The sequence below is a fragment of the Rana temporaria genome, chromosome 3 (genome assembly GCF_905171775.1).
Source record: "Rana temporaria chromosome 3, aRanTem1.1, whole genome shotgun sequence".
In the NCBI taxonomy this organism is placed as follows: Eukaryota; Metazoa; Chordata; class Amphibia; order Anura; family Ranidae; genus Rana; species Rana temporaria.
The window spans coordinates 138,846,970-138,873,395 of NC_053491.1; the positions used below are offsets into that span (position 1 = coordinate 138,846,970).

The following is a 26,426-nucleotide window of genomic DNA, read 5'->3' on the forward strand; positions in this document are numbered from 1 at the left end:
CGTTATGGGTGGGCATCCCTGGTCGCCATGGGTGGGCATCCCTGGTGGTCATGGGTGGGCATCCTCGATGGGTCTGCACTGATAATCAATGTGCTGAATATCAGTGCAGACCCCCCTGTCAGGAGAGCAGCCGACTGACTCTCCTCTATTCAGCCTATCAGTGCGAGTGGAGGAAAAGCCAATACACAGCTTTTCCTGTTTACACTGTGATTGGACACAGCTGATCATGTGATAAAGAGCCTACGTCATAGGCTCTTTACCCAGATTGGAGATACGGTGTGTCATACTGACACACACACCACCGATTGCCGTGTGCTGAGACTCTTCTTTTTGGTCCCCAGAGTCTCCTCCCACCTACTGAGTGCCTCCAACAAGCAAGCCTCTTGCTATAAGGGCATTCGAGCCGGCTCTCTCCTAAGCCACACTCTGTGTGTCTATTCCAGCCCGCCCCCCCACTGTCTCATTGGCTCACTGGCTGTGATTGCCAGCCAATGGCTCCGCTGCTGTGTGAGTCAATGAGTAGAAAGAGACCCGGGAGAGCCGCTGCTTCACGCGACATCGTAGGATTGTTATGGGGCTTAGGTAAGTTAAGGCAGGGCTGAACCCAGAAGGTTTTTTACATGAATTTATAGAATGTTTGGGATTCAAAGTAAATTTGTTTTTAGGAAAAAAATTATTTGTACATGTAGGAGAGGAATATCAGAATTGACGTGGGTGGGAAGTAGTTATACAGGTGAAACTCGAAAAATCTGAATATCGTGCAAAAGTTAATTTATTTCACTAATGCAACTTAAAAGGTGAAACTAATATATGAGATAGACTCATTACATGCAAAGCAAGATAGTTCAAGCCGTGATTTGTCATAATTGTGATGATTATATAAGGCTTACAGCTCATGAAACCCCAAAATCCACAATCTCGGAAAATTTGAATATTGTGAAAAGGTGCAATATTCTAGACTCAAAGGGCCAAATCCTCAAAAGGGATACGCAGGTGGAACTGCTGTTCAGCCTGCGTATCCCTGTGCCTATCTTTGGAACTGATCCTCAGAAGCAGTTTTCCAAAGATAGGCAGAAGATCCGACATCTGTAAGACACTTACACTGTCAGATCTTAGGATGCAGTACCGCATCCGCCGCTTCGCGTATGCAAATGAGGACTTACGGAGATCCACAAAGCTTTTCAGCTTTGTGTTTTCTGCGTAAGTTTACGTTTGCATACGTAAAATTAGTTCTGCTTTTACAAAGTGTAAACTAGTTACACCTTGTAAAAACAGACCTTTTTTCGATCGCCGCGATTTTTTTTAAATTTTGAATTTTATTTTTCGGCGCGTAACTTTTTTTTTACCCGACGCAACTTTATTGTCCCGTCGCAATTCCACAAAGCCCCGGCGTAACGTAATTTTGTGCGCTGCCCGTCAGGAAAATGACGTCACGAGCATGCGCAGTACGGCCGGCGCGGGAGCGCGCCTCATTTAAATTGTCATCGCCCCCTGCAGAAGAGGACCCGCCTTGCGCCGGAGACATTTAAGTTACACGTCCTGAAATTTCTAGGTAAGTGCTTTGTGGATCGGGCACTTAGGTAAAAATTTTAAGGCAGTGTAACTTAAATGGGAAAAGATAAGTTAGGCAGGATCTTTGAGGATTTGGCCCAAAGTATCCCACTCTTATCGGCTAATTAAGCCATAACACCTGCAAAGGGTTAAATAAAACTGGTGATATCGGGTTCACAAGAAAAATACATACAAGATGAAAACACTCAAGTGGTGTAAATAAATGGTGTAAAAACTCAAACTTATAAGGAATAAATACTAAAATGAAATGACTCAAAAAAGTGACTCAAAAAAAATCAATATATAAACAGTGAACCATCAATGTGAATGTGAAAGAAAGTCCACTTTACGTGCAAATACTAAATGGATGTCTATCTCAAAAGACAAGTATTCCAATGGTGGTAACTTTGGAGATAGTCCATTGAAGATGATACACAATAGGTAAATACCCTGATGAAGTCACGAGGAGCGTGACGTAACGACATAGGGCACGCGAGGCTGACGCAAACCGGAAGTGACCGGAATCTATGTGAGAAGGCATCTAGAACGCAGTTTTTCATTGTTTGGCTTGCTTTTTTTTATCTTCATGTAAGGGTCCACCTTTAGCTTTAATAAATCCCTATTTTTTAATGGTATTGCACTATTGGAGGCCCCTTTTCTCTTTCTCCTTCCCCCACTTTTGTGGTTCCATCTGAGGTTTGTTCACCATTAATGGAGAGATAGACACAGCTCTAAGCCAGGAGAGGTACATCAGCTAGAGATATACTTGTACACAGAATTGGAGAAGAAAGAGGAGAGAACGGGAGATAACAGAGTTCGAGGCTGACCCATAAAGAGATCTATCCATGCCCATTACCACTTATAGAGGTGAGAGTTCTGGCAGACCAGTAGTAGGATTCTTTATTCATTTGCAGTATTTACCTATTGTGTATCATCTTCAATGGACTATCTCTAAGGTTACCACCATTGGAATACTTGTCTTTTGAGATAGACATCCATTTAGTATTTGCACATAAAGTGGACTTTCTTTCACATTCACATTGATGGTTCACTATATATTGATTTTTTTGAGTCACTTTTTTTAGTCATTTCATTTATACCTTTTAGTGGTTTATTCTTATAAGTTTGAGTTTTTACACCATTATTTACACCACTTGAGTATTTTCATCTTGTATGTATTTTTCTTGAGCGCGATATCACCAGTTTTATTTTTTCATTATATGTGTACAGTGAACACTTTTTAGATATTGCTGCTTTGATATTTGTACCCACATTAGATTATTCATTATTTACTCACAGTAGCGCGAGAGATCATCACATAACCTACAAAGGGTTCCTGAGCCTTTAAATGGTCTCTCAGTCTGGTCAGTAGGAATCACAATCATGGGAAAGACTGCTGACCTGACAGTTTGTGCAGAAAACCATCATTGAACCCTCCATAAGGAGGGAAAGCCTCAAAAGGAAAAGGCCATTCAAAAGTTTTGGGGACTTGTGTTGGGGACAAGGAGTGGACTGAGGCTGGAGTCAGTGCATCAAGAGCCACCACACACAGATGGATCCTGGACATGGGCTTCAAATGTCGTATTCCTCTTGTCAAGCCTCCTGAACAACAAAGAACATCAGAAGCGTCTTACCTGGGCTAAAGAAAAACACACCTGGTCTGTTGCTCGGTGGTCCAAAGTCCTCTTTTCTGATGATCTCATTTGGAAACCAAGGAGCCGGAGTATGGAGGAAGAATGGAGAGGCACACACTGCAAGATGCTTGAAGTCCAGTGTGAAGTTTCCACAGTCTGTGTTGATTTGGGGAGCCATGTCATCTGCTGGTGTTGGTCCTCTGTGCTTCATTAAGTCCGGGGTCACTGCTGCCGTCTACCAGGAGATTTTGGAGCACTTCATGCTTCCTTTCGCAGATGAGCTCTATGGGAATGCTGACTTTGTTTTCCAGCAGGACTTGGCACCTACCCACACTGCCAAAAGCACCAAAACCTGGTTCAATGACCGTTCAATTACTGTGCTTGATTGGCCACCAAACTCGACTGACCTGAACCCCATAGAGAATCTATGGTGCATTGCCAAGAGAAAGATGAGAGACACGAGACCCAACAATGCAGAAGAGCTGAAGGCGCTAATTGAAGCATCTGGTCTTCCATAACACCTCAGCAGTTGCCACAGGCTGATCGCTTCCATGGTACGCCGCATTGAGGCAAGAATTGCTGCAAAAGGGGCCCAAACCAAGTACTGAGTACATATGCATGCTTCAACTTTCAGAGGTCCGATATTGTTCTATGTACAGTCCTTGTTTTATTGATTGCATGTAATATTCTAATTTTCTGAGATTGTGGATTTGGGGGTTTTCATGAGCTGTAAGCCATAATCATCACAATTATGACAAATCACAGCTTGAACTATCTTGCTTTGCTTGTAATGAGTCTATCTCATATATTATTTCACCTTTTGCAGTTGCATTAGTGAAATAAATTAACTTTTGCACGATATTGTAACTTTTCGAGTATCACCTGTAAAGTCTCTAAAAATTAGAACAATGGCTTAGAAGTAACAGAGCTCAACTGGTCTAGGTGCTTTATTTATTCTTATTTTGTCTAAGGCTGGCCATACATTATTTTATTATACAGGATTCATATTAGCGCCAACAGTTTGCGCAGCACTTTACAACATTAGGGCAGTTACAAAACAATTCAATACAGGAGGAATCAGAGGGCCCTGCTCATTAGAGCTTACATTCTAGGAGACAATCATTGTTTCTTCAACCATGGTCACAACAGTGTTGATGGGGGAATCCCTCTCACTGTGATATATTTATTCTGACAGCGGGAGGTTTCCCTGCTGTCAGAATACAATGATCATTACTGTCAGCTATTGCCAGCGGCAGTGATCGTATGAAAAAAAAGGGGTGGTTATACTAAAGCCTGCCCATAAATGGATCGAAATTCATCTGGTCTGTGCTGAACTGGCTGAATTTTGTTCCATTTATGGCCAGCTTTAATGTTTCTGGACCATGTCAAATTTTAGTCCATTGTGCATCATTTAGGGCTATGTCAATACTATACTCTTTAAACCCCTTAACGGCCCGCCGCACGACTATTTACGTCCGCAGAATGGCACGGACAGGCAGAAGGACGTATATATACGTCCTTGCCTTCTAGCGGGTGGGGGGGTCCGATCGGGACCCCCCCGCTGCGTGCGGCGGGCGGTTCCCTCGGAGAGCGATCCAGGACGATGGCGCGGCTATTCGTTTATAGCCGCTCCGTCGCGATCGCTCCCCGAGGCTGAAGCACGAGGAGAGCCGTATGTAAACACGGCTTCCCCGTGCTTCACTGTGGCGGCGTATCGATCGAGTGATCCCCTTTTATTAGGAGACTCGATCGATGACGTCAGTCCTACAGCCACACCCCCCTACAGTTGTAAACACACACTAAGTGAACACTAACCCCTACAGCGCCCCCTGTGGTTAACTCCCAAACTGCAACTGTCATTTTCACAATAAGAATGCAATTTAAATGCATTTTTTGCTGTGAAAATGACAATGATCCCAAAAATGTGTCAAAATTGTCCGAAGTGTCCGCCATAATGTCGCCAGTCACGAAAAAAATCGATGATCGCCGCCAAAGTAGTAAAAAAAAAAAAATTAATAAAAATGCAATAAAACTATCCCCTATTTTGTAAACGCTATAAATTTTGCGCAAACCAATCGATAAACGCTTAATGCAATTTTTTTTAACCAAAATAGGTAGGAGAATACGTATCGGCCTAAACTGAGGAAAAAAAAATGTATATATGTTTTTGGGGGATATTTATTATAGCAAAAAGTAAATAATATTGAATTTTTTTCAAAATTGTCGCTCTATTTTTGTTTATAGCGCAAAAAATAAAAACCGCAGAGGTGATCAAATACCACCAAAGAAAGCTCTATTGTGGGAAAAAAAGGACGTCAATTTTGTTTGGGAGCCACGTCGCACGGACCCGCGCAATTGTCTGTTAAAGCGACGCAGTGCCGAATCGCAAAACCTGGCCTGGGCATTTAGCTGCAAAATGGTCCGGGGCTTAAGTGGTTAAGGATTCAGCTAGTCCCGCTTCAAGATCATGGGAATAAGTTTTGTTATTTCATTACAGTGGAATACGATTATATATGTATCATCATCCACTATACAGGTTGAAAGTACATATTCTCTTAACTGAACTACAACATACAGCTGTATAGGCTCTGTCCAATAAGTATTTACTGCTTCTGATATCACCAATAAATATCGACCGAAATGTAACCATGGGATGGCAGTAATGGTAGATTCCCAAGTTACAGACATGCCAGACTTCTATTTAAAACCCAAATATGTTAGTTTCCCATCAAGACTGTATTGCACAATCATAATAAAGCAAGAATGCAGATGTGTTTGCCATCAAAAACCACACCAACCCGCTCCACTGGGTAATGAAAAATATATATTATGAAGAATGCATCTGTCATTTTCATGTATTTTCAAACTGGTTAAGAATGGTAAACATGTGCTGTAGAGACATGTCTTTTGTATGACATTTTGGTTAGAATTATTGTTTTGAGCCACACTGCACCTTATGCACAGAAACACATTTTAGTAAGCCTGCAGGTTTTTCAAACAAATTTAAATATTATTTTACTAGTTTGGATCTTTATATATTTGGTGCATGGTACCATAAAGCACATTTGTAACCAAAATCAACTCTTATCAAACAAATCACAGCACTGTATTCCACCACTGTCAGGTTTTGGCAAAGGTATGTGTAGGAGTGGGCATTGACATTTTACTCATGTTATAACATGTGTTTTCAAGGAGAAAAGTTCCTGCATAGTTATCAGTGAAATACTTGTGTATAGATGTGTTTAAATGTGCAAAAATGTGTACGAGCGTCTGACTTATTTTACTGATAATTTATTTTTCCTTCTGTTTAAACGTACATGTGTACAACGTGCATAAATGCGTTTATACGCATACGTGCGCAATGCTCATAATCTTAGGCCTCGTACACACCAGCGGACATGTCTGATGAAAACGATCCGCGGACCGTTTTCATCAGACATGTCTGCTCGGAGATTTCGGTCTGATGGCTGTACACACCATCAACCGAAATCTGCGCGGACAGAGAACGCGGTGACGTAGACGACACTGACGGTCTCTCTCGCGCAAGTTCAATGCTTCCACGCATGCGTCAAATCAATTCGATGCATGCGCGGGATTTCGGTCCGCTGGTTAGAAGTACTAACCAGCGGACATGTCCGCCGGACAGCTTTCCAGCAGACATGTTTCTTAGCATGCTATAAAAAACATTTGTCCGCTGGAAATCTTGTCCGCTAGCCTGTACACCACGATCGGATCTGTCCGCTGAAACTGGTCGGCGGACCAGTTTCAGCGGACATGTCCGGTCGTGTGAACGATGGCCTCAGACACAAAATCTGGATTCTGTATAACAGATCTGAAAACAGCTCATGTTTACGCTCCTGTGTGAATGGCACCATTGAAAAATGCAGCTGTGTTCAGATCTGTAATTAAGAAACACTTTTATATGTGTTTTTTCATGGCCGTGTGCATGAAGCCTTAAAGGGTTTGTAAAGGAATTTTTTTTTATCTTAATAGCTTCCTTTACCTTAATGCAGTGCTGTTTTCATGTCCTCATTGTTCGTTTTTGCTCTCAAGTTGCTGTAATTCTTCTCTGATCTCCACACTTCCTGGTTGTCTGTTTCCTGATAACCACAGTACTGGGAGCTTTCTCTCTGTGGTCACTAATCAAGGAGGTGCGATTACTGTGTGTCTAAAACCCCTCAGCACCAATCAGTTTCGTTTTCCAAACCATCACTGCCCTGTATTGGCTCTGTGGCTCTGTACAGCAGAGAGGCAGGAAACAACATGCAAAAACTAAACTAGAAACTATAGGTACATTATATGATTAATTTTTATCTATTTTTAATCGTTTTTTAAAGGAATCAGTTAACTATTATGTCTCTATACCCTGTAAACAGTCATTTCAGCATAACATTTTTTTTTTTCTTACAACTCCTTTAAAATAATTTTTAGGTAATAGTTGAGCCATCAGTTTAGAGCATGGGTGTCCAACTACAGTCTACAAGGGCCAGAATCCACACAGATTTCTAGTATTATACAGTACTGTGCAAAAGCTTTAGGCAGGTGTGAAGAAATGCTGTAAGTAAGAATGCTTTCAGAAATAGCAGGGTTAATAGTTTGTTTTTATCAATTATAAAAATGAAAAGTAAATTAACAGAAGAGAAATCCAAGTCAAATCAATATTTGGTGTGACCACCCTTTAACACAGCATTCATTTTCTGTGTACACTTGCACACAGTTTATGTATGAACTCGCCACCTTGGAAAACTAACCACATATCTTCGATGGATGTAGGCTGCCTCTAATTTTTCTGCCTCTTCATGTAACCTCAGACAGACTAGATGATGTTGACATCAGGGCTCTGTGGGGCCAAACCCTCACTTCAAGAACTCCTCGCTCTTCTTTAAAGCGGAGGTTCACCCAAAAATCCATTTTGACATTAGCTCCAGCATACTGCTAACATCTGCAGTATGCTGGTTTTTTTTTTGTACGTATCGTTATATGAGCCCTTGTTATCCGGCTCCGAGCGGGGAATCCTGCAGGGAATGGGCGTTTCTAAGCGAAGAAGAGTTGATTGACGGCTGCTAAGGCGCGTCACGCCTTCCGAAAATACCTGAAGTGACAGTCAGGGCGTTTACGGCGCCTGCCGTGTAGAGCTGACTGCGCAGGCGCCGTAAACACCCGCGTGTGACTTCGGGTATTTTCGGAAGGCGTGACGTGCTTAGCAGCCCGTCAATCAACTCCTCTTCGCTTAGGAACGCCTATACCTGGAAGTAATCCCCCGCTCGGAGCCGGATAACAAGGACTCGTATAATGATAAGTACAAAAAAAACAGCATACTGCAGATCTTAGCAGTATGCTGGAGGGATGTAGCTAATGTCAGAAAGTTTATTTTTGGGTGAACCCCCGCTTTAAGCTTAATGGTGTTGGCTGTATGTTTGGGTTGTTGTCCTGCTGCAGAATACATTTGGGGCCAATCACACGCCTCCCTGATGTTATGGCATGATGGATAAGTATCTTCCCGTATTTTTCTTAGCATTGAGGACACGGTTGATCCTGAGAATTTTTTTCAAATCCATTTACAGAAATGCAGTCCTAAACTTGCAAGGAATCTACACCATGCTTAACTGTTGCCTGCAGACACTCATTATTGCACTGCTCTCCAGCCCTTCATCGAAAAAAACTCCTGTTATAGTCAAATAATTCTAATTTTGACTCATTATTCTAGAGCCCCTGCTGCAATTTTTTTGGACCGCAGTTCCCACATTTTTGTGCATAGATGAGTCGCTTAGCCTTGTTTCAAAATCAGAGGTATGGCTTTTTGGCCACAATTCTTCCATGAAGACCACTTTTGACCAGACTTCTCTGGAGAGTAGATGAGTGTACCTGGGTTCCACTGGTTTCTACCAGTTCTGTGCTGATGGCACTGCAGGACATCTACCGATGTCAAAGGAAAGTAAGCATGATGTGTCTTTTATCTGCTGCATTAAGTATCTTTGGCCGACCACTGCGTGGACGATCCTCAATGTTGCCTGATCAATGATGTCCTCAATTCTCAAAAGAGGAATACAGGCAGATGCTTATCCATCATGCCATACAATCAGAGAGATGAGTGATTGGCTTCAAATGTATTTTGCCAAAGGACAGCGACCCCAATTTTACAGACAATGACATTAAGGACTATCTTCAGTGTAAAGAAGAACAATAAGTCCTGGTTTGGACCCCACAGTGCTCTGATCTCAACATCATTGTGTCTGTTTGGGATTACATTAACAGACACAAGAATTTAAGGCAACCTACATACTTAGAAGATCTGTGGTTAGTTATCCTAGATGTTTCGAACAACCTCCTACTTGACAAGTTCCTTCAATCACTGTGTGCACAAGCACTCTGTGTACCTAGAACTGATGCTGCGATTAGCGATGACCAATCACAGGAAGGGCGGACCACACAATGGGCCAGATCCACAGCCAGCCGCCGTAACTTATCTTTTCCCATTTAAGTTACACTGCCGGAAAATTTCTACCTAAGTGCCCAATCCACAAAGCACTTACCTAGAAATTTTCGGGTGTGTAACTTAAATTCCGCCGGCGCAAGGCGTTCCTATTCAAATGGGGGCGAGTCCCATTTAAATTAGGCGCGCTCCCACGCCGGACGTACTGCCCATGCTCGTGACGTCATTTTTCCCGACGTGCATAGTGCAAAATTACGTTACGCCGAGCTTCGTGAATCGCGCCGGGTCAAAAAAGTTGCGTCGGAAAAAAAAAAAGATACAGCGAAAAAAATTAAAAAAATAACAGCGTCGCGGGTAAGAAGGGTCTACTTTTACAAGGTGTAAACAGTTTACACTTTGTAAAAGCAGCCCTAATTTTACACATGCAACTTAATACTTACGGAGAAAAAAACGAAGCGTAAAAGCTTTGTGGATCTCCGTAAGTGCTAATTTGCATACCCGAAGCAGCATTTCGTCTCAAAATGCCCCCAGCGCGGATGCGGTACTGCATCCTAAGATCCGGCAGTGTAAGTCCCTTACACATGTCGGATCTTCTGCCTATCTTTTGGAAACTGATTCTGTGGATCAGTTCCAAAGATAGAAACAGGGATACGACGGCGTATCAGTAGATACGCCGGCGTATCCCTTTTGAGGATCTGGCCCAATGTTTTTAGATGGGTGTATATATTTGGAATGTATTTCATTTTGTTTTTAGCTATGACTAAGCACTGAACCCTAGTGCGAAACGCGTCAGTTATATACCCCACTGCTTGCTGTTTTTTGTAGTGTCTTCTTTCCTTTACCATTAAAAGGCTACCTTTTTAAGTTTTTTTTGGTGTACGGCTGTCCATATCTTCTTTTCCAGTTTCTAGAACTGATGCTGGTTGGAAGCCAAAGGGTAGATTTGATTTAGATTTTTCTTCTGTTTGCTCACTTTGCATTTGGTAAATTGGTAAAAATAAACAATTAAAATATATATTTGAACGCATCCTTACTTTACAGCATTTCTTCATACCTGCCTAAATATTTTCGCACAGAACTGTATCTAATAGACAGCAGTAAATTAAGTAAAGTATGCATTGCACAGAAACAAAAATATGGCTGTTTACTCTAAAAAACTCACTTGCATGTGGCTCTCGAGGACTGGAGTTGGACACCCCTGGTTTAGGCATGTGTTGAGGAGAAAGTAGGAAATAAAAGTGAAGGCAAAAGTGTAGGGTTAAAGTGCTGTGGGCAGTTAAGGTTAAGGCCCAGCTGAGTACCTATATACCCTTTTTGATGTAAAACGTGGTTGCCTGTGTGGGGTGGCCCTGGTCCCTCTCCCCCCGGCCCTTTCCCCCCCATTCCCTTCCTCTGTCCCCTCCATTCCCTTCCTCTCCTTTTGTTCCCCGCCCCCCCGCCTCACATCCTCCTGCTCCCCTCCTGCTCTACCCCCTCACCCCCCGATCGGGGGTGAAGGGGGATGGTGATGCGGGGAAGTCGCTCACATGGAACCTGATTAGTGTTCTCCCCTGATTAGCGAATGTCTCTTAACGGTTTTGTTTCCACATCTATGTATCGCCGTGTTGTTATTTCGTTATTACTGTATGATTTTTGATGTATACTTGTGAAATTATGCAATTACCTTGACTTTTGTACTGTCATTGGATTGTGTGTATGTTTTGTCTTCAAAATAAAAAACTTTTACTGTCAAAAAAAAGGTTAAGGCCCAAGTTTTGGTTTACTGAGAGCCTAAGCCAGCAGTTTTTGGCCCTTCCACAGCCCGTTGCTCCAGCGGTCTTTGATCGTTCAGTTCTCGGTGAAGTGAGCATGTATGTTTGTTTTTTTATTCACACACTCCAGCTTTACTTACTTCTAAAGGGATGCAGACCCTGCATCTTTCCTCATTTGAACGCTGCAAGTGCATTAGCTGATTAATAACTCTGCACATTGACATAATCAAAAAGTTATTTCTTCAGCTCAGAAACAGCTAGGAATCTGCAAAAATGTTTGGTAAAATCCTTGCAATGTACATAGATCACCCAGAGGGGATAGTTTCTTTTGTCAACATGAGGGGAGTTACTCTTTAAACTTTATGCAAACCATAACAATGAACTACTCTTATTTCCTCCCATTTGATCTGATAAATATACCACTTAAAGTTTTTGTTATATAAGTGCAACCAATCTAATGCGCAGTGCAAACCATTGGTGCTATATAAATCCTGTAAAATAATCTTTTGATTTTGCCAGAAACCTTGTGAGCCGATAACTTCATATCCTTTTGCCAGTTCACAAGGTGGTGTCATGGAGATGAGAAGGGTCGGAAGGAGATGATGAGAGGTTCTTTATAATGCATCAGAAACAAGGTGGGCAGAGCTGACAACATATCCTTTGAAATTCTGAGAAAAAAATACACTATAGGAGGGATTTACTAAAACTGGAGCGTGCTAAATATGGTGCAGCTCTGCAGAGAAACCAATCAGCTTCCAGGTTTTATTGTCAAAACTTGACTAAACAAGCTGAAGTTAGAAGCTGATTGGCTCCCATGCACAGCTGCTCCAGATTCTGAGTGCTACAATTTTAGTAACCCCCCCCGCAGGTAGAACACTATATTTATTACACATCAACAGTTATTTTTCTGTGCTTGATGTGTGTTTAAAGGGATAAAACATAGGGAAATATACATGTATTGCATACTTACAAAATATTTTTCTTTCATTTTGTCTTGACATGTCCTAACATACTTAAGGCTAGGTTCACAATATTCCAGTTTCCCTGTGGCCACGTTTGTGCGGGCACAGCAGCCTATTCATTTGAATAAGCTGCTGTACCTGCAGTACGCGCAGAAAAATGTCCTTGCAACTTTTCTAAAACCACAGCAGCAGGGAAAACGACTTAGTCCGTGTGTTTCCCAGCACAAAAGTGTGCTGCAGTTTCTAGTGCATTGGTGTGCCATAAAGATTAATAGCACCCCCATTTGTCTAATAACAGCAGTGCATTTTTTGCTGCAGTTGCAGGAAAGCTTGCAATTTACACACAGTCCTGCACATGCATACATGTGAACCTGGTGTAAAATGGAAAAATTAACATGCTAACATGAGAATTGTAAACAGCAGTTTCAATGTAACATATTCAGTTTGGAGGTAACTTACTTGTGGCATTGTTGGATAAGCAACAGGAACAATCTGCTTTTGGTTTTCTGAGAGGATAATGATGTCATCAATGGCCCACTGATCATAACCCTCTCCGGAGAACACTGGTTGCCACCAACGAAACCGGGTACATGGTGTTTTAGCTGTATTAGGAAGCTCAAAATATACAAACCTGATGGGATATAATATTTACCTTGTTAAGCTGGGCAATTTAAAAGACACTTATTTTTCAGTAAATACTCTAACATCTACAGATATGGTAACATGACAACACAACTCAGAGCAGTCTAAACCCCACCATTAATCCAGATATCCCCTTTGTTTGAAAAGAATAAGTGAAAGAAAAAATGTAAAGAATTTAATATTACAGTATTTTTTTTAATTTAATTTCAATCCCAGTATCCAAATGTACCAGTGCAATATAGCATCATTATATAACTGGTATGGGGGTGATCAGGGACACTGAATAGTGACAGTATGTAAAAAACAAACAAACAAGCAAACAGTATTTGATTAGTATTACATTTTTTCCTTTTATTTTATTTTTACATACAGTGACAAGAGCAATACAGTGTTACCATAGTAACAGTGTGCTACTCTGGGGAGTTTTTTTTTAACACACTGTGGTTGCTCATGACTGTGAATTTTAGAGTTATCAGCAACCATTTTTTTCTGCACGAAAACTACTCATTCAGTGTTCATTACTGTGATTAGTCACAGTTAATCACATGGTACAGATGGGCTGTGATTGGCCCTATCTCTACCATGTAATGACTGTGACCAATCACAGAGCTCATCACAACAGTACAAAATGTGTACAACTGTCATGTGATTTGCTGAGATTGGCCAGAGTGGTCACATGGTACTCGAAGGCCGGTACAGTGATCTGTCATCGGCCGTGCCAGGTGGACATGGACACGTCATATAATGTCCTCCCAGAACAACAGTATTCCTGCCTGGCCGTCATTGTACAATACGCTGGGTGGGAAGGTGTTAACACATAGATAGTGGGATCAAGGTATGTTTTAATTTTTTTTTCAGAAAAAACTTTCATTTCGAAATTCAAAATAGGGGTGATGTATGGACATACAAGGCACCAAATAATATTTTAAGACACAGTCTTTCGCTTTTTTCTCAGTAAAAACAAGGACAATGCCACGGGACTATGTCTACTTGATGGCCTAGGATTTGTTACTAATTACCTTGCAAATTTACACACTGTGTTGGAAACCACTGAGTGAATTGTCAATGATTTATTTAAAACATTTGCCTGGCTGTTTCCCTGGATTAAATATATTGCAACAGTTAAATAGGAAGTAAACCCTCTTCTCAAAAAATAAATAAAAAATAAATAAAAAAGACAACCTGCAAGACAAAGGCATAATGAGCTACTATGCATAGCATAGTAGCTCATTATGAATTACTTACCTGAGATCGAAGCCCCCGCAGCAGCCCTCGTTCCCCTCCTCCGACGCTGCCATGATACCTGGAGGGACATCCGGGTATCGCTGCTCCGGCGCTGTGACTGCCCGGAGCAGCGATGACATCGCTCCCATGCATGATCCTGTTAGTAGTGGCAGGCTCAGTGCGCCTGCGCTCGATGTCTTTGGCGCATTCGCCGTACACATCGGTGCCGCTGTTTTTTGCACCTACAGGTAAGCCTTAATCTAGGCTTACCTGTAGGTTAAAGTGATTTAAAGGGTTTTCAACCACTTTAACAATGGTTCTGTTAGTCTTGTGAGTAAAACACAACACACAAATATTTAGCCAAGTGACTATCCTGTATCTTGGTTTAGTTTTTGTAGCTTCCAATGTTGATGCCTTCAGCCTGCTCATCTGACATTATTCGAACACCATTCCATTGCTGGTTTAATGTCCATGAACAGGCGGGTGACAAAGAAAGCTGAACCAACAGACAATAGAGACAGCTTACTAGTCAAGCAGCTTAATAGTGATTAAAATACATGCTGAGCAGGATAACAATCTCTTAGGAAAAAAGGTTTACATATATATTTTAAATGTTTATGTAGTTGTGTATCTGGAAATTTGTTTTAAATCTGGCTTCTGAGTTGATAAAATACAAAGAATGACACTTACTTTGGTTTTGTGAAATCAGAGAAGTACATTTCTGCAAGTAGATGCCAATTTATGCCACCATTATTACTGTACTGTAGTAGAACTCCCTCTTCTCTGCTATCTGGTTTATTGCAAGATGGACTGTCTCCTCCAATCTGTATGTAAAATTGTATGAAATCTACCCATGTTGTGTCCATGTCCCAGCTAACCAGCTGTCTTTTGCCATCCTAGAAAAAAGTCAAGCAAAATATATTACTATATATTTTTGCAATATTTTACGTCACACGGGATTTTTTTGCAGCGGTCCTACAAATGCAACTTTTTGGGGTAAAAGACACTTTCATGAATAAAAAAAAACGAAACAGTGAAGTTAGCCCAATTTTTTTGTACAATGTGAAAGATGATGTTACACCGAGTAAATAAATATCTAACATGTCACGCTTTAAAATTGCGCGTGGAATGGCGACAAACTACGGTACCTAAAAATCTCCATAGGTGACGCTTTAAAAAAAATTAACACTTACCCGGTTAGAGTTACAGAGGAGGTCTAAGGCTAGAATTATTGCTCTCGATCTGACAATCACGGCGATACCTCACATGTGTGATTTGAACACCGTTTACATATGTGGGCGTGACTTACGTATGCGTTTGCCTTTGCTGCGTGATCTCGCATTTAAAAATGTTTTTCTTATTTGTTTATTTATTTGTTTTTACACTGGGTTTTAAAAAAAATGTATCACTTTTATTGCTGTCACAAGCAATGTAAACATCCCTTGACAGTAATAGATGGTGACAGATACTCTTTATGGAGGAATCGGGGGTCTAAAACTGCAAATCCCTCAGTATTCAGATCGCCAAAAACGGCGTTTCTGAATACTGTCATTTTTTTTTAAAACCCGCGCCATTGGCAGCCGAGTAAACCGGAAGTGACGTTGTGACGTGGCTTCCATGTTTACAGAGAGAAGACTGGTATGAAGCCGTATGAAGCCAGTCTGTCTCTAGCCACCGGAAGGGGCGGATTGAGGATCGGGTCTTCCAGTGGGACTGGAGGCCCGGTAAGAGCGGCAAAAGGGGGAATGTCCCCGGCAAGCAACTGAGAGTGGCACAGGACAGATACACGCCCCTAGAGAAGTATCCATTTGAGGCCTACACAGCACTTCAACATGTAGAGACCATTACTGGATAGGACCTAGTCTCATATAAGAGGTTACACCCTTTGAGTCTCTGTCAGAAGACATGAATTGTCAGCATGGTTCACCGATTGATCAGCCATCGTCACCTTGTCCAGGCATCAGTGGACAGTGCCATCCTACAACCCAAGTACAGACACAGTCCTGCAGGAGACTGGAATTGATAGGTGCAGTCAGAATGCAGAGTTGAAAGCTGTAGTAATGAATCTTCAGGAGGATTCTTCTTCCTGTGTCACCCTCTACACTGACAGCTGGGTGGTCTTTAAAGGACTGACAACATGGATGTCCACTTGGAGGCCCTATAACTGGATGATTCATGAAGAGGTGGTGTTGGGGAGGCAAGGACATCTGGGACTACATCTGGAAGGAAGCTCACTCCTGCACCATAAAAGTGGGGCATGTTGACAGACATGTGCCCCTAGTCCCAGACTTCAAGAAATTTAGACAAAATTGCCAAGGTGACTGCAGTTGTGCTAATTGATCCTGTCTTGATAAACTCTGCCAACTGGGCCCACAAGCAATTTGTACATTTGGGGCAGAAAGTGACATATGAATGGGCGCAGCAGAGAGGACTCCCTATATCAATGGACATGATAAAGGCTGTAATAGGGAACTGTACAGTGTGTAAAGAAGTGCAACAATGGCCATTGCAAAAGTACTCCTCCAGGTCTATTAAAAGGGGCAATAGGCCCACAGAGATTTGTCAGATTGACTTCATCAGTCCCTTGCCTTGGGGAGACAATGGACTGAGGTTACATAGTTACATATTTAGTCAGGTTGAAAAAAGACACAAGTCCATCCAGTCCAACCACTGTAGTGCACACTTATTCAGGATGTTTGCTTGTTCATCCTTGCAAACATGCAGATTAAGCTGCAATGCTGCAACTGCTCCAGAAACTCATTGTTGCATATGGCTGCCCCAAACAGGTTCAAAGTGATACTGGCTCATGCTTCACTGGATCAAAAGTACAGCAGTGGACCAAAGATTCTGGAGTATACTGAGTGTGCCATGTTTCAAACCATCCACAGGCAGCTGGTTTAATTGAAAGATACAATGGGCAGATAAAGTTATAGTTATTACCAATCTTGAACATGTATTGCCTTCCTTGGTCTTTTCTATACTATACAAGTCTGTCACAAAGCAGCATTTCTGATTTACTGCTCACGCAACAACATGCCAGAAAATGCAGACGTTTGGTTACAGAGAATAACACTGTATCCTGCATGATACACACATTTATAGTTTAAAAATATAAAGAACTTAAAGACTAATAAGGCTAAATATGTTTATATAATTTCTGCATCAAAAGCCGTAAGTTGATTGTGAAAGCATTCAACTTTGGTGTCTGGCAGCCACCAAACATTCCCAGAAACATTAGCTATAAGGGGCATGCTGAGGTATACCTCATAAATAAAGGCTAATACAATGTGCCAGTTTTCCCAACAATAAATCTGTTGTTGTATATGCACATTTATACACATATTGTGCTAGATAAGTGTCTATTTAAGAAGGTATGAAGTGGTCACATTCTATTCCAGATCCCTTCAGGGTAAAGTTTTACAAAATATGCCACTGCATGTTTGGTTTATACAGCTGGGACCTAATGTTTTGGCAGAGTATGATAAGTTTTACTGGCCCCACATGAAAGGTACTCAGAGGTTTTGTTATGTATGAGGTTCCAGGATCAGACAGAACTGTCTTTTAGAAGTGACATCTTTGTGGCCTGCAAAGCTTTTTTTTCTAGCAGAGCACAGAGTAAAACAACCTTTATGTTCAATTAATGCTGGCATAAATTGTGCAAAAATACCAAAACAGTGCTTAAATTGATACAAAACAGTATACATAGAAATCATTACATTTAAATACTGTTAGTGACCTGTCAAGGATGTATGTGTAAACACGTGCTTTTTTGCATTGTTTGAAAACACCTGAATTTTTGAATATTTTCAGACTAAAAGTATAACTAAAGGCATTTTTTTTTTGTTTTGGATAGAGTGGAGATGGATTAGAACATCTATTAGGATTTTATTGCTGTCTGTGCTGCTATTATTGAGATTCACCCTCTCTTTGTCCTTTTTACCATTAGCATTGAAAGTGAAAGTAAAAGAAAATCCTCAAATTTAGGTTGCCCCCAGAAAAGTAATATAGGGAAATCTTAGAAAGGGGGCAATAGTTCGGCTGACCTTGGGGGCCCTAAGGGATTCCCCTAATTTGCAGAGATTTCCTCTCACTTTCTGTTTTGGCTATGAGACAGGAAGTGAAGGTAAATGTCCCCAATGGGACTCAGATGTAAAAAAAAAAAAAAAAAAAAAAAAATTGGGAACCTTCCCTTTACTCTATCCAAAATTTAAAAAAAGTTTTGCCTATTGTTCTACTTTATTATTGTAATCGTATTTGACAAATCAGTACCACCTTGTGGTTGTAGTGGTACCTACAGTGCTATTTGCAGGATGCATACTTACTTTCTCAAAGAACTTTCATCCTGCATGCGATCAGTATGTTATAGCTAATCACATGATTGGGAACCACTATGATTAGTACCCAGTCTTCAGTGGGGATGGAAGTTGTCAGTGACAGCTGGGATTGGGGATATTGTTTGGGGCTCTGAAAGGAAGGATATTTATCAATGTATCCTCAGCATGGGGCATTCTGCAGGGGAATGTTAATTTACAGACTGCTGGCAGGAAGGGGTTAAAGTAAGCTAACAGAGACCTATCACTGGGGACATTAGACTAGTTACAATTGTATATACACATATCAATATCTTCTCAAAATCAGCTTTTTTCAAAAAATTTAAATATCATACCTTTGAAAAGTATAGTGATGAACCTGAAGAAATTACTCCACATCCTTGCTCAGGTTTTACAATTTCTCCTCCAACTACCTCCTGCCAATTTGCTTCCAAGCCATTCAGCCCTTCAAAGTCAGACATTACAGTGGAAGGAAGTGGATTTTCAGGAAGACATTGAGAACCCTGGTATCCAGAATCACACCTGCAAGTATGGCACAATAACTTTGCTTCAATTACTGAAGTTGTTTAGAACAATTATATCACAAACAATGGATAGAATATATTGCCTGAACTATATATATATATATATATATATATATATATATATATATATATATATATATATATATATAAAAGCACATTGTAGAATGGGTTGCCAGAATCCTTAGAAATGAATGCAATAGAGTTGAGCGGACACCTGGATGTTCGGGTTAAAAAAAAAGTTCGGCCCCCCCTCTCCTGAACCACACCAGGCCACATGCCCTCTTTCTCTTCCAGGAAAGACCATGGGCTTACCCAGTGACGTAGCAGAGGGTACGTCAGAGGGGGGGGGGGTCACATGACGGGTGGCCCTGCCTCGTCTATATAAGTAATGTCACAGCTGCAGCGCGTCATTCGCTGGGCTGTGTCCAGCGGTGAGAGGACGTCGGGGATGCTGCTGCGCTGGATGGATCTTCTCAGCGCTGGAGCAGAGATCACCCGACGCAGGATCTTCTCATCGCGGGAGATCACCCGCAGCCGTCGCAGGATCAGGACAACGCAGGAAGTCGGGAACGAGTGGATTTCTCACCGCTGGATTTTTTTTTTTTTTTTTTTTTTAATAAAGGACTTTATTCTATGGTGTCAGTGTGTTTTTTTTTACAATACTTTACACTTCCTTCGTGAAATGGTAGGGGTACAGTGCACCCCATTACCATTTCACACAGGGGGGGGTCAGGATCTGGGGGTCCCCTTTGTTAAAGGGGTCTTCCAGACTCTGATAAACCTCCCGCCCGCATACCCCCACAACCACCGGGCAAGGGTTGTGGGGATGAGACCCTTGTCCCCATCAACATGGGGACATCCTCCCCATGTTGAGGGCATGTGGCCTGGTGCGGTTCAGGAGAGGGGGGGGCGCACTCTGTCCCCCCCTCTTTTCTGCGGCCAGCCAGGTCAACATGCTCGGATAAGGGGTCTGGTTATGGATATTTAGGGGGAACCGCACATCATTTTTGTTTTAAATTGCCGGCGGGGTTCCCCTGAATATCCATACCAGACCTGAAGGGTCTGGTTATGGATATTTAGGGGGAACCGCACGTCATTTTTTTTTTAAATTGACGGCGGGGATAAAGGCACAACATTTACTTGATGTATGTTCTGTCTCACCATGCAATAGACAAACTTGCTAACCGATCTGCCCAGTTACTGGCATAAAATTCATATTCTCACCAGAGATGTGTGCGCAAAGCAATTTCAGTATTAGGCCTCATTTACATTTGTCCAGGGCTGGCCAGAGTAGCATATTTCTGCAGCAGATATGGCAAGAGATTTTCAATTAGCTGCTGCCACTCAGCCTGTATAAACCAATGAGAGGCTTACAGGCGCTGCAGCTGTTCACATGTAATGGCACATGTAGTGATTACCTGAGTTTAGGGACAGATAAATGGCTTTGATAAAAAATGCCCACTCATCTGTCCCTAACCGCATGTATTCGCTCCTTGTGCAAATACCTTCAAATAGCAAATACCATTACATTTTTTTCTCCTTCTGGCATGCTTTAAAACTGTTTTATAGTTGAATTTTATAGCTCTATTATCTTTGTTATAAGATTATTTTATTATGTATACAAATAAAAATATTTTTTTATAGACTTCTCCAGTATACTGTATATACTGTAGCACTTTGTTTTCCTGACAGCACATTTAAAGTCTGCAATTAATTCGTAGGCTTGACCTTGTATTCTCATATGGATGGTGCTTCCAGGAAAAGACGATTGGTGTACTTTATGGTATGTTAGATTCTGCCATTTAATATCTTGTGTTGATGTATGTTTCCTTGCATTTGTGTGTATACAGTGCCACAGTTCGCCCTTATTCATGTAGGCACCATAGTTAGACAGCCTCCCAAAGGATTCAGGAATGATTTTACTTCCGTTGACACCAGCAATGGTGCCCATTTTTCTCCCGCTTTCTCTTCAGTGTACCACTAGGCTCTAAAATATAGAAAAGCAAAGGGGTACAGATCTGGCACTACAAGCCATTCACCGTGAAGCCACACCCATTTTTTTACCACACCCACTTTTTCCCACACTCCTGTATTACTGTGACACACTGTACACGCCCTATATTTTTCCCAGACCCTTTACATAGTTGCATAGGTAACATAGTAGGTGAGGTTGAAAAAAGACACAAGTCCATCAAGTCCAACCTATGTCTGTGATTATATGTCAGTATTATATTGTGTATCCCTGTATGTTGTGGTCGTTCAGGTGCTTATCTAATAGTTTATTTAAACTATCGATGCTCCCCACTGAAACCACTGCCTGTGGAAGGGAATTCCTCATCCTTGCCGATCTTACAGTAAAGAACCCTCTACGTAGTTTTAGGTTAAACCTCTTTTCTTCTAATTTTAATGAGTGGCCATGTGTCTTGTTAAACTCCCTTCCATGAAAAAGTTTTATCTCTATTGTGGGGTCACCAGTATGGTATTTGTAAATTGAAATCGTATCCCCTCTCAAGCGTCTCTTCTCCAGAGAGAATAAGTTCAGTACTCGCAACGTTTCCTCAACTAATATCCTGCAGACCCTTTATTAGCTTTGTTGTCCTTCTTTATACTCGCTCCATTTCCAGTACATCCTTCCTGAGGACTGGTGCCCAGAACTGGACAACATACTCTAGTTGTGGCCGGACCAGAGTCTTGTAGAGCGGGAGAATTATTGTTTTATCTCTGGAGTTGATCCGCTTTTTAATGCATGCCAATAATCTGTTTGCTTTGTTAGCAGCAGCTTGGCATTGCATGCCATTGCTGAGCCTATTATCTACTAGGACCCCCCAGGTCCTCTTATATCCTAGATTCCCCCAGAGATTCTCACCCCAGTGTATAGGTGTGCATCCTAATAATTTTTAAATGTTGATTGTATATCCTGGTCAACGGGGCAGGTGTGTTAAGTGATGTGTATTTTGTGCATGTATTACAATTTTTTGCACTGTTTATTTGTCTTTATTAGCGCTACACTTTTGTGAGAGACTAATGTGTTCTTTCATATGGTTGTCTTCATGCCTTTACCTGCATATCCCGTGATCACACCAGCCATGCCCACTGCACATGTTTGGACATTGCTGTCCAATGTAAATATTGTCCAAAGCCCACTCATCTTCAATTGTATAATATCTTTGGCTCCAGCGGAAGCGGGTTGCACTAGACCTTTAGACAAAAGTCAACTTTAATTATAAGCAAATCATGTGTAATGTATAATCAAAACAATGTTATATAGCAGTTTGCATTACACAATATTTTAAAGCATGTAGTCCTTCCAGAAGACAAAGCTGCTTACAACACTGCAGAATACCTCAGTTTCACAATAAAGTTTAAATGATTAACCAGCAGGAACTGGGATATGTGTGTTATTAAAGGACAAGTGCATTATTAACTGGTTTTCAATACTCCCTCCTTTGTAACCCCTTTGCCTGTTAAATGTAATGAGGGTACAGGCAGTTCTCCCATACAGGACCTGGTCCCCATTGGGTCAGATGGGGACTGTCTGTGGCTCTCTGATCTCCTGTATCATGGGGCTCCTGGATATCTTCTCCCCATAGCACCATGCAGAACATCATGGTCTAGATGCCAAGGAGCACTTAGCAGCTTCTGCCCAGGCAGTTAGAGGTGGTGGGGATGTTGGGGGCTTGGGCAGCAAATCCCCTCCTTGCATAGATGGTTACTTCATTCTGGCTGATTCTACTACTGAAGATGGGCAGAAGGAGCAGAGATAGCTGCCCTGAAAGTTTTCCATCTCCAGCTGTGCAGTAAGTGGCTGATGGGGAGAGGCTTCCCCAGCAGGTTCCTCCCATCTGTCCTGCTCTAGCGGCCCTGCCCTATCTTATACACTGCACCCACATAGATAGTCGGGGCTCTTCCCTTGCATCAAAATCTGAGCTAGATACCTTTCACTGAATGTCCTTCCTAACTACTATATATTGTCACCGACTGATCTGCTACTACATATTGCTCACCGTTTGCCCAGCCACTTTATATTGTCCTATCCTGCCACTACATACTGACCACCCTGCCACTAAATACTGCTCACTGACTGCCCTAATGCTATATAGTGCTCACTGACTACTCCACAACATATTGCTTACTGACTGCCCTGCCACAACAACTGCTCACTGACTGCCCTACATACTGCTCATTCAAAGTAATTCTCCTGCGCTCAAGTACTGGTCCTCGGGATGCATAGTACAAGTAACTTCCTTCTACGTCAAAGGCCTTCCTGCCCTTCTTAGGACAATGGGTATCCATTATAACTGTAAAACAATAGCAAAAGAGGGGAGCACAGACCTAGCGCATTACCAAAATAGACTTTTATTCTAAGTAAAAACAACAATGGTTGCACTCACATACAATTGTTGTATAAAAGCATCACCACTCTGGCTCTGAAGAAGAGGGTTCTCCTTCGGAAAGCATCAGAAATTACTAATACCACCTGGTCTTCCAACAGTACCAGCCCCTTACATCTGACCTGAGGGAGACTGTCGTCTGACATTCTTCTATACTACACTTGTATGTGAGTACAACCATTGTTGTTTTTTCCTAGAATAAAAATCTATTTTGGTAATGCGCCAGGCCAGTGCACCCTTCTTTTGCTATTGTTTTACATAGTGCTCCCTGACTATCCTACTACTAAATACTGCTGACTGACCACCACCCAACTACATACTGCCCTACTCTGCCACTTTATACTGTTCACTGACCACTTTGTCACTAAATAATGCTGTCTTCCTGCCACTACATACTGCTCACTGGCTGCCCTGCCAGTACAGACTGTCCTACCTTGCCCCAAATACTGCTCACAGACGGCCCTGCCACTACATACTGCTTACTGACTGCCCTGTCACTACATACTGCCCTACAGTGAAACTACATACAGTCACTGGCTGCCCTGCCACTACATACTGCTCACTGGCTGCCCTGCCACTACATACTGCTATCTGACTGTCCTGCCACTACATACTGGTCACTGACTGCCCTGTCACTACATACTGCTTATTGACTGCCCTGCCACTATATACTGCTCACTGAATGCCCAGCAAGTACATACTGCTCACTGATCCTCCTGCTACAACATACTACCATACCTTACCCTGCCAATACATACTTTTCGTTGACTGTCCTGCTGCTATATACTGCTCATTGACTGCCCTGCCGCTTCATACTGCTAACTGCCTGCCTTGCCACTACATACTGCCCTACCCTGCCATAACATGCTGCCCTGCTACTACATGCTGCTCATTAATCACCCTGCCATTACATACTGCTCACTGGCCACCCTGCCACTACATACTGCTCACAGATTACCCTGCCACTACATACTACTCAATGACTGCCCTGCCACTACATACTGTTCACTAAATGCCCTGCAAGTACATACTTCTCACTGATCGTCCTGCTACAACATACTGCCCTACCCTGCCACTACAACCCCCTTTTGTTGATTGCCCTACCACTACATAAATCTTGTTGATTGCCCTACCACAACATACTGCTCACTGACTGTCCTGTCATTACATACTGTTTACTGACTGCCTTGCCACTACATATTGCTCACTGACCACACTACCACAACCTAGTACTCACCGGCTTCCCTACTATTATATACAGCTCAGTGACTTCCCTACCACTACATAAGGTTCACTGATTGCCCTGCCACTATCCACTGCTCACTAACTGTCCTGTCACTACGTACTGCTTACTCACTGCCCTGTCGCTATGTACTGGTCACTGGTATATAAACACATCTGTGTAGATTAAGACTTAAAATAATATTGATGAAAAATGGATTCTATTCGTCCTAATCTTCACAGAATAAAGAAATGCAAAGACAGCAATTACTGAAAAAAGGGTGACTGAATTTCCCTTTGTATTTACATACACAGTGCACAGAAATCTATTGTTTTTGTCTGCTCTTAGGTGGTAAACTACATTTTACTCCAGCAGGGTCTATGAAATCCACAAAAAATAAAATAAAATGGGACAAATATACAAACATGCATTTAATACAGGGTACACATAGATTCCCAGAGCATTCTTGGTTTAAAAAAAAAAAAGCACAACAGAAGTTTTTTTTTAAAACTCTGTCTTCGATTGAAGCGGTGTTCACACATATGTGATGCGGAAACCAATGCGATTCCAGTGCGGGTTTCCGCATCGCATTTCACTCGCAGGCAAACCGCTGGGGTTGTCAATAGAAAGTTAACGACATCCCCAGATTTGTTCGCAGATCGCAGTGCGAACTGTCAAATGGTACAGAAATCGGATCAAATGGGTGTGCACCGTTTTGGTGCGAATGCGATTTCAGCCATACAGTTTGTGAATCACATGCAAGGTCTGTGTTCACACCAGTGTGAACCCACCTAAAGCCTGCTATGGAATGTGAGCAGGGAGGGGGCATGAGGGGATCAGTCACTTGTATGATTCAATTCATTTGTGTGTGTAAAATTCAGATTGAGCTACTGAGTTGGGTAAACAGCTTTTTTTTAACAAATATATTAGGGAGACACCAGAACACATCTAAAAAGAACTCTGCTTACTTTATGCAAAAACAAAAATATTTATATGCAATATTTATTATTTACCAGACAAGAAATTTTATCTAAAACAAAAAAGAATAATTGAAAGAAGGAAATTAAAGAGCTAAAAGTAGTTAAACTGCAACAGTAAGTTATGCAAAAAAGTGGGAGTGGATTTGTACTAATGAGGGTAAATAGAGAAAAAACTAAGATACAAAAAATAAATATACAAGAAAGAGTAAAAGCAGTTAGTAAAATTAAAACTAGCAAATATTGCTCATTATGGCAAACCTACCAGGTCTTTTGTGGTAGAGGCAATGTGATCCTTCTCCAATGAGTGAACTCTCTTGAATGATAGACGCTTGCAGAAGTGAACTCCTGGCAACTTGGCATACTTGGCAAACATTCCTAAGAAGGAATGTCAAATGTTAAAAAAAAATATTTCAATATTATTTTTCCTTTCTTCACACCTTTTACTTCTATTGGATCAGATATTAAAGAGGCTAAATGAAAAATCGCCTCTATGATTCTGAGCCCTTTTGGCTAGTGCTGTGACTCCCTTGTATCTTACCTGTTATTATCTGAAACTGTGTTTTGATTTAACACCTCCTGGAAACAAAACATTTAAGGATTCAGGATGTGATAGCAATAATGAAACTTCCTTATGTATTACTGTATATGTATGTTGTAGCAATACAGCTTTTTGCCACATGGCTAGTGCTACTGTTTCTATGGTGCTTTTCCATGCGTTTCCATCGCTTATTTACAAGTTGAAGCATTTGACACATTTTATTTAGCCTGTAAATGTGGATAA

The 26,426-nt window shown here is 41.7% G+C and overlaps 1 protein-coding gene across 2 annotated transcripts in view; it reads right to left on the minus strand.

Annotated features, from left to right (window-relative positions):
* The window catches only part of RELN (reelin), a 538,933-nt gene that overhangs the window by 153,458 nt on the left and 359,049 nt on the right, over positions 1 to 26,426 (minus strand). For both annotated transcript variants that reach the window (XM_040343494.1, XM_040343493.1), the window contains exons 22-26: positions 25,908 to 26,020; positions 22,113 to 22,250; positions 18,864 to 19,050; positions 14,888 to 15,093; positions 12,787 to 12,962 (exon numbers count right to left, since the gene is read on the minus strand). In XM_040343494.1, coding sequence (XP_040199428.1) covers positions 12,787 to 12,962; positions 14,888 to 15,093; positions 18,864 to 19,050; positions 22,113 to 22,250; positions 25,908 to 26,020 — 820 coding nt within the window. The remainder of the gene's footprint in view (positions 1 to 12,786; positions 12,963 to 14,887; positions 15,094 to 18,863; positions 19,051 to 22,112; positions 22,251 to 25,907; positions 26,021 to 26,426) is intronic.